Source organism: Gossypium hirsutum, chromosome A10 (assembly GCF_007990345.1).
Source record: "Gossypium hirsutum isolate 1008001.06 chromosome A10, Gossypium_hirsutum_v2.1, whole genome shotgun sequence".
Classification (NCBI taxonomy): Eukaryota; Viridiplantae; Streptophyta; class Magnoliopsida; order Malvales; family Malvaceae; genus Gossypium; species Gossypium hirsutum.
In genome coordinates, this window is record NC_053433.1 from 107,998,331 (window position 1) to 108,005,484 (window position 7,154).

The following is a 7,154-nucleotide window of genomic DNA, read 5'->3' on the forward strand; positions in this document are numbered from 1 at the left end:
ACTAATGAGAAATATTAGATTATGTTCCAGCAGCATCAAATAATTTAAATGAATAGTTATTTAAAAAATAAATAAAAATTCTATTACACGATTATGCACATTGAAACAAAAATATAAAATATAAATGTGTGTTTAAAAATAACATATAATAAATAATAAAACATACCGCTTGAGACTGATTAATAATAATACATAAAAATATGTACAGCTTAATCGAGTTAGTTTTTCGATTGAAAATGATACTAACTTAATCATTAGCTTAAATAATAGTATAGATATAGATATACAATTGATGCAAGTAATAATGTATGCATAACAAAATTAAAATGACTAATTTGTGCATATATGCCAGGTTTGTTTTTGTTAATTGACTAAATAGGCCGTTTTTAAAAAGATTTAGAAAAATAGATCTAAGGACGTCCAATTGAACACGTTTTTCATACTTGCTCTTCAAAATCAATCTATTTTCCTAAATCTTAAAAAAGAAGGGGGTCTATTTAATGAATTAAAGAAGAAATGGCATATATGATAATTTAACCAATTAAAATGTATAACAATATTAAAATAAAACTTTAATTAGATGATAAATTAAAAGTTTTACTAATATAATTGGTTTTGAATTCAAATCTCATCATTTGTATATTTTTATTAATTTTTTAAATAAAAAATTAAAATACTCTCGAATAATAAAAAATATTTTAATTATGAAAAGATATTTCTATAATTTTTTTAACCAATTTGATGATTTAATTAAAATTCACACCAACTTTTATTAATGCAATATTAAATTTAATTGAGGAAGAAGGCGTTTAATAATATTTTAAGATAAAAATATATCCATAACCTTATTACATTAATAATTAATTTGTACGAAAATAGTTTTTAAATAACTCTCATATGTAAATATATATATATACAAGCTTAGTGACTTCACACATTTCTCATTTATTTATTTATTTATTTTCAATATATAATTTAAGGGAAATTATTTAAAGGTATAATGATAAATTCATCTTTTAATATTTTTTTCTCATTTCGCTATTATTTTTATCACTTTAACTCTATTTTTTATAAAAATTAGATTATATTTTTTAGGGAAAAACTTACTAAACTATTAAATAGCTAATGATATTGATGCATGATATTTTATGTGTACAATATAAAAATTTTAAAAATACATAAAATATTAAAAATAAAAAATATAATTCAAAAAATATATATTTGAATAGAACTATCACGAAATGTCAATTTTGTTAAAATTTCAATAATTCAATTAGCAATTTGAGGAAAAACTAATGACAAAACCAATAAACATTACCTATTTTAAATAATAAGGCTGAAGTAAGGAGTGGAGTGCAGTGGCCAAACATGTCATTAGATTTTTTCAATCTATTTAAGAGTTTAACCATAATTTTCAACAAAAATTACAAAGATCTAATTAAAATTTTGAAAGAATTTATAAAAGCTCTGAGGAGTACATTAAAAAGATGTGAAAAACATGATAAAATATTCCAAAATTGTGAGGAGTAGGTCCTTTTGTGTCCAACGAGGTTTCACTTTCACAGGGTGGATCTATTCATAGTTTGGCCGAGTTGAGCTAAATCAAATCTAGATTTAATATGTAACAAATAATAAATATTGATATAAAATTTAATATTTTTATATACAGTATACCATACAAACAATAAAACCAAACTGCCAAATCTGATGAAATGAATCAGGACATGTAAAGCACAAGGTTCGAATAGCCCAACTCATGTACAGCCTAAAATTCTTCATCTTTCTCTTTCTTCCATCCCTGCCGAAGAAAATTGCTTGTGTCTGCCATCATTACTGTTTGATGCATGATTCACGAAACCTGTTTCCTAGTATGTTTATCGGCAATGAAAATGTGCGTCTTTGTCCCCCACCCCAATCGAGAAAAAGAAAGATGGGGCAATGTAGTTCCTCAACAATATACTGCTTTAGTGATTTCACTTCCACTAATCTGCTTCCCTGCTTTTATTATTATTTTTTTTTGGCCAGTTGCTTCTATGCTTTTATAGTTTTTTCATGTTTCACATTTGATGTTCCTCATAATTTGTAGCTCCGGTGATTTTTCTTCATCGTTTACCTTCTTTTTTGTTCGTACAGTAGTATCAGCTGAAGCTCTCCCCATGAAATTAATTTTAGTTTCACGTAATTTTTTTTTGTTAAACATAGATCTTTCTTTTTAATAATTATAAATATTGTGTTGAAATTCAATTTATTATAACAGTTTAAATAAAATTGATCTATCAGAAAAAAAAAATCAGTTGATAAAACTTTCTACCAATCAAAAACAGCAAACAGTAAATACCAACTTTCTTCCTTCCACTGAAAAATGATGTTCAAAAAAATTGTTACACTGAACTGCAAAATGCAAATCATATATATCACCGGGATCTCAAGGATTTTTCAATAATTAAGCATTCTACTCTAAACAGGCTCATCGTTGCTACGATAGAGATTTGATACCTTATTCGGTTTCCCTTCAACATCTGCTTTAGTAGCCGTATCCTGACATAATCAAACGAACCCAACATATTAGCATGCAATATATAAAGAACAAGAAAGTGTTCCACTACTAATCATGTTAGATTCAGCAGTGCAAACCTGAATTATCCATGGGGTTCCCAGCAGGCACGGTCTCGGGTTCCTTTATTTCCACAACCACACAATCGGACATCAAGAATGTCTTGGCCACTGATGCAGCATGCTCCAAGCAACATCTGACCACCTATATTAAGAAAAATGTAATCATCAAAAACTAGGATTTGAACACAAATCCTTTCCCTCAATTCCCCCTAGGCTTCCTTTCTACCGAATATTCTTACAATTCATGGATATACTAATTTTATTTGAGTACCACTAGCTTTAAAAACACTTGAGACTAAAATTGTAAAGTAGGGACAAAGCTCTTTGGCACGCGAACATTCAATTAAAATGGAGTCAAGCACTTAACAAGGGAACAAACCTTGGTTGGATCTATAATTCCTGCAGACATAAGATCCTCATAATTTCCAGTGGCAGCATTGAATCCATACCTAGGGTTATCGTTGGAGAGCACCTGCAAATAATTAAATAACAGGAGGAAAACCACAACTGTTATCACACTGCGTAAAAAGCAGAGTACTGGTCATGGTAACTTGAAACATCATATCTCGTACCTTCTCACTCACCACACTTCCATTTACACCAGCATTTTTAGCTATCAATTTTAGAGGGTAACTCAAAGCTCGTTTAACAATATCTGCTCCAACCTATAGTAAATCAAGATATTTAGGGTTTACGTACTTTATCTACAGTCAAATATTTCAACAAAAAACATTCTGAAGTATAAGATTTTTTATGTTATCAAGACAATTTACCTTTTCTTCATCATTATCGAGTGAATCCTTGATAGCATCCACCTTAGAAGCAAGTCTTAGCAAAGTACATCCACCACCGACAACAATACCTTCCTCAACTGCTGCCTGATAAATAGCCCAAAACATGCAGTTTTATATGGTATTGAAGGACAATAATTACAAAACAATTATCAAGACAAGCTTCAAGATTTATATATTACCTTAGTTGCATTAAGAGCATCTTCTACTCTCAATTTCTTTTCTTTAAGCTCTGTTTCAGTTTGAGCTCCAACCTTCAAATTTTCAAAAGAACATCACATCAAAAATTGGATACAAATAATATAGAATTTCTTAAAACAAATTCCATATGGATAAACTACACGGAATGTCCCTTCAACTAACTAGTGGTTACCTGTATCACTGCCACACCACCAGATAATTTAGCAATCCTTTCGTTAAGTTTTTCCTTCTCATAATCCTGTTCTGCAGCCTGCATTGAAGTAATAATAAGTTAGACATTGTAAGCCCACAAGAAAGCCTGGTAACCACAATTAGCGCAAACTTGAAAGACAACCTCAATGAGATTTTTAATCTGTACAACTCGTTTATTCACTGCTTCCTGGGTGCTTCCATCACCCACGATGGTGGTTGTATCCTTTGTAAGAACCACTTTAGAGGCATGACCCAAGACTTCTTTGCTAGCTTTGTCCAAGGAAAGCCCAACCTCATCTCTAATAACAGTACCTGTACTCAAATGGTAGATATCTCTCAATAATTACAACACAAGCAAATTAAGTTTTGGGAACAATATAAACACATGAAAAGTACAGAACTAGACAAACCTCCAGTAAGGATAGCAATGTCATCCAGATACTGACTCTTGCGTTCTCCAAAGCCGGGAGCTTTGAGAGCAGCAATCTTCAAAGCACCTCTAAGTTTGTTCACAACCAGAGTTGCTAAAGCTTCCTGTTCAATGTCTTCGGCAATTATCAAAATTGGGTATCCACTCCTAATGGCTTCTTCCAGGATGTTGATAAGATCCCTTGCATTAGTAATTTTTTTATCAACCAGCAGCAACTGCAATCGGAATGCATATGCAATTGTCAACATGCAATATGGGAAAGTTCAACGTTTACAAGAAAAAAAATGTCAATCTCATGATTATAAAATGTACCTTGCAGTTCTCATATTCTACTGCCATTTTCTCACTATCAGTGACAAAGTAAGGTGAGATATAACCACGGTCAAATTGCATCCCTTCAACAACATATAGACTATTCTCAGCACTTTTTCCCTCCTCAAGGGTAACTACACCCTTTCGGCCAACTTTACTCATGGCCTCAGCAATCATATTTCCTACTTCATAGTTGTTCCCAGCACTAACAGCAGCAACATCAGCAAGTTCACTGTCTTCAACCTAAACCCCACAGCACACTAGTTATATTTCCTTCAAATAGTAAAATACAGAAAACATGAAAGCAGGTGAGCATTAAGATTACCTCTTTTGAAATAGCCTTAAGCTCAGATACTAAAGCCCTTGTGGTCTTCTCAATGCCCCTAGTGATTAAAACAGGATTTGCACCGGCTGCCACCACCTGAATTACAATAGCTCTTAGCAATTAAACACAAATAGCATGGAAATGTCTAACTTTAAAGTTCTCTCATGTACCCCAAACATAATTATATGAAGATAAATGAACGAACCTTGACACCTTCAGCAATCAAACCTTGCGCAAGAACAACGGAAGTCGTCGTTCCATCACCAGCCAAGTCATTAGTTTTAGCAGCTGCCTGTCTTACTAACTTAGCCCCAATGTTCTCAACTGGGTCCTCCAACTCAACCTTGAAATTGATACAGGCACATCATTCAATCAATGAAATTCTTAAAACTTTTGATCAAGCTTTCAACTTCAAAAAATGGTTAGAGCAAACGCATTATACCTCCTTAGCCACTGTCACACCATCATTAACGATTTTGGGAGAGCCATATTTGCTCTCTAGAACGACATTCCTACCTTTTGGTCCAAGAGTGACTCCAACCAAATCAGCAAGCTTGTTCACACCAGTCTACAACAAAATAACATGAAGTAAGCTAGCAAACATATAAATGCTGTGAAGTTCAGTTGAATACTTAACCAGTTAGGCAACTTTTTAGCATTTTAAACAAAGACTCACTTGTAATTTCTTTATGGCTGACCCGTCCTTATTGAAATGTAGCTCTTTTGCTGCAGAAATCTTGGGCAGACGAGATCTTCTAAGAACAACATTTCGTCTACTAACAAATGAAGATGAAGAAATGGAAGCTAAAGATGACAATCTGTTGGAAGAAGATGGAAGCTTCTTATCCATGACTAGACCATTAGGTGCAACGAATGAGCCAACTGATGACATGGCTGTGAAAGTGGATGCCATCTTACTCTCTTAATAAGCTGAAAAAGATTCAAAACCATGGTTTTAGACTCAAGGTTATCTCAAATGTAAATTGATGAATAAGCAATTTTTTTCAAATAGTTTAATTTCTACAACTAAAACACAATAAAAAAACATATGAAGGTAAAATTCACAAGTAAAACCAATAATTTTTGAAGCATTTCAAGTTTTAACAAAGTTCAAATATAAACGAAAGGATTTTTCTGATATTTTCATTTTCTAAAACTAAAAAATAATAATTAAAATATAAAGCTAAAATAAAACCATAAAAATCTATAAATAATTTAAATAATTCGAGATGTTTTTTAAGAAAACTAGTTAGGGAAACAAAGGAATAAATACCTTAAATTTGCTCAAATTCGAAGCAAACTTCTGAAAAAAAAAGAAGAAGAAGAAATAAATTAGTACCGAAGATAAAATAAAACAAGAGAGGGGCCGGTGAAGGGAGTAAAAAGCAGCAAAGAAAGAAGAACGAGCAACGAAGATGACGGAAGGAAGAGGAAAAAGACAGAAGTAAATAAAGTGTAGAACAGATAACGATGTTAAAGTGTAGGTAGATAGTGGCCGGGGTACGGACAAGCCAACGTAAGTGACTGAGGTTTTGCAATGACGAGCAAGGGGAGGCGGCAGGAGGTCGCCGGATGAAGGAGCAGACCACCGTGAGTATGGAAGGCTTGCGGCGGCTGATGGGAAAGAGAGGATAAAGGAAACAGAGTACTTTACCTTTTAGGTTTTTGTGGAGGTTTATGCAGTGCACTACTGAAAAATGCTATCTGCGTTTCCGATTATAAATTCTCCAAACCTAAGGTTGTTTGATCTGGACCGTTGGATCTCCTTATTCTGTAATCATTTCATTTGTCCCGTTTCCCGTCTGGTTCTCAGTAGAACTATCTAGAATGTTATCACTTATCACAATTCTTGAAAGGGGCAACCAATTAGAACTAATTTAACTATTTACATAAAGAGAAAGACGTCGTTTGGCTACTAATTATTTATGGTTAAATACATTAACTATACTGCAAATTAAATACACCATATCACATCCAATTGTCCAAAACTCACTTCTAGAAGTTTTGATGTCATTGCATATGGGTAATTCATGAAATAATACATAACCCCTCATTTCACCATTCAACTTAAAAAATATTTTAATGAATTAATTTTTTTTATTTTAATCTTTAAATTTATATTAATTATTAAACTACTCTAAATGAATAAAAAATTAATGCTTGTTAATTTTACTAACTTAACATACATGTAGATGTTATACAAGTAAAAAGTTATTTTTTTATTTTTTAAAAATTAATTAATTGTCAAGTGAGATACACATGGGCTACCACATGGCATACATATGCA

The 7,154-nt window shown here is 32.1% G+C and overlaps 1 protein-coding gene across 4 annotated transcripts; it reads right to left on the reverse strand.

Moving 5' to 3' along the window:
• Positions 1-2,331: 2,331 nt before the first annotated feature.
• On the reverse strand, positions 2,332-6,879 carry LOC107896231 (chaperonin 60 subunit beta 2, chloroplastic). Of its 4 annotated transcripts, none has more exons than XM_016821339.2 (16): positions 6,522-6,879; positions 6,141-6,170; positions 5,544-5,797; positions 5,310-5,435; positions 5,073-5,210; positions 4,868-4,963; positions 4,543-4,785; positions 4,211-4,445; positions 3,943-4,112; positions 3,781-3,858; positions 3,590-3,661; positions 3,390-3,494; positions 3,189-3,281; positions 2,996-3,088; positions 2,635-2,758; positions 2,332-2,538 (listed from the first exon to the last, which is right to left on the reverse strand). In XM_016821339.2, exons 3-16 carry the CDS (start codon positions 5,778-5,780, stop codon positions 2,525-2,527), a joined length of 1,824 nt encoding a protein of 607 aa, XP_016676828.2. In that variant the 5' UTR covers positions 5,781-5,797; positions 6,141-6,170; positions 6,522-6,879; the 3' UTR covers positions 2,332-2,524. The 4 variants fall into 4 exon arrangements, with proteins under 4 accessions (XP_016676828.2, XP_016676831.2, XP_040933946.1 ...); XM_016821342.2 differs by having other exon boundaries at positions 3,201-3,281; positions 6,522-6,750; XM_041078012.1 differs by having other exon boundaries at positions 3,201-3,281; positions 6,376-6,576.
• Between the last annotated feature and the right edge of the window lie 275 nt (positions 6,880-7,154).

Excerpts from the sequence above, each read along its gene's own strand:
- LOC107896231 (XM_016821339.2), bottom strand. The coding sequence starts at position 5,780 with ATGGCATCCACTTTCACAGCCATGTCATCAGTTGGCTCATTCGTTGCA. Across the intron at positions 4,113-4,210 it reads CATTGCTATCCTTACTGGAG|GTACTGTTATTAGAGATGAG; the intron begins GTTTGTCTAGTT and ends ATTTGAGTACAG. Across the intron at positions 2,759-2,995 it reads GAATTATAGATCCAACCAAG|GTGGTCAGATGTTGCTTGGA; the intron begins GTTTGTTCCCTT and ends TTCTTAATATAG.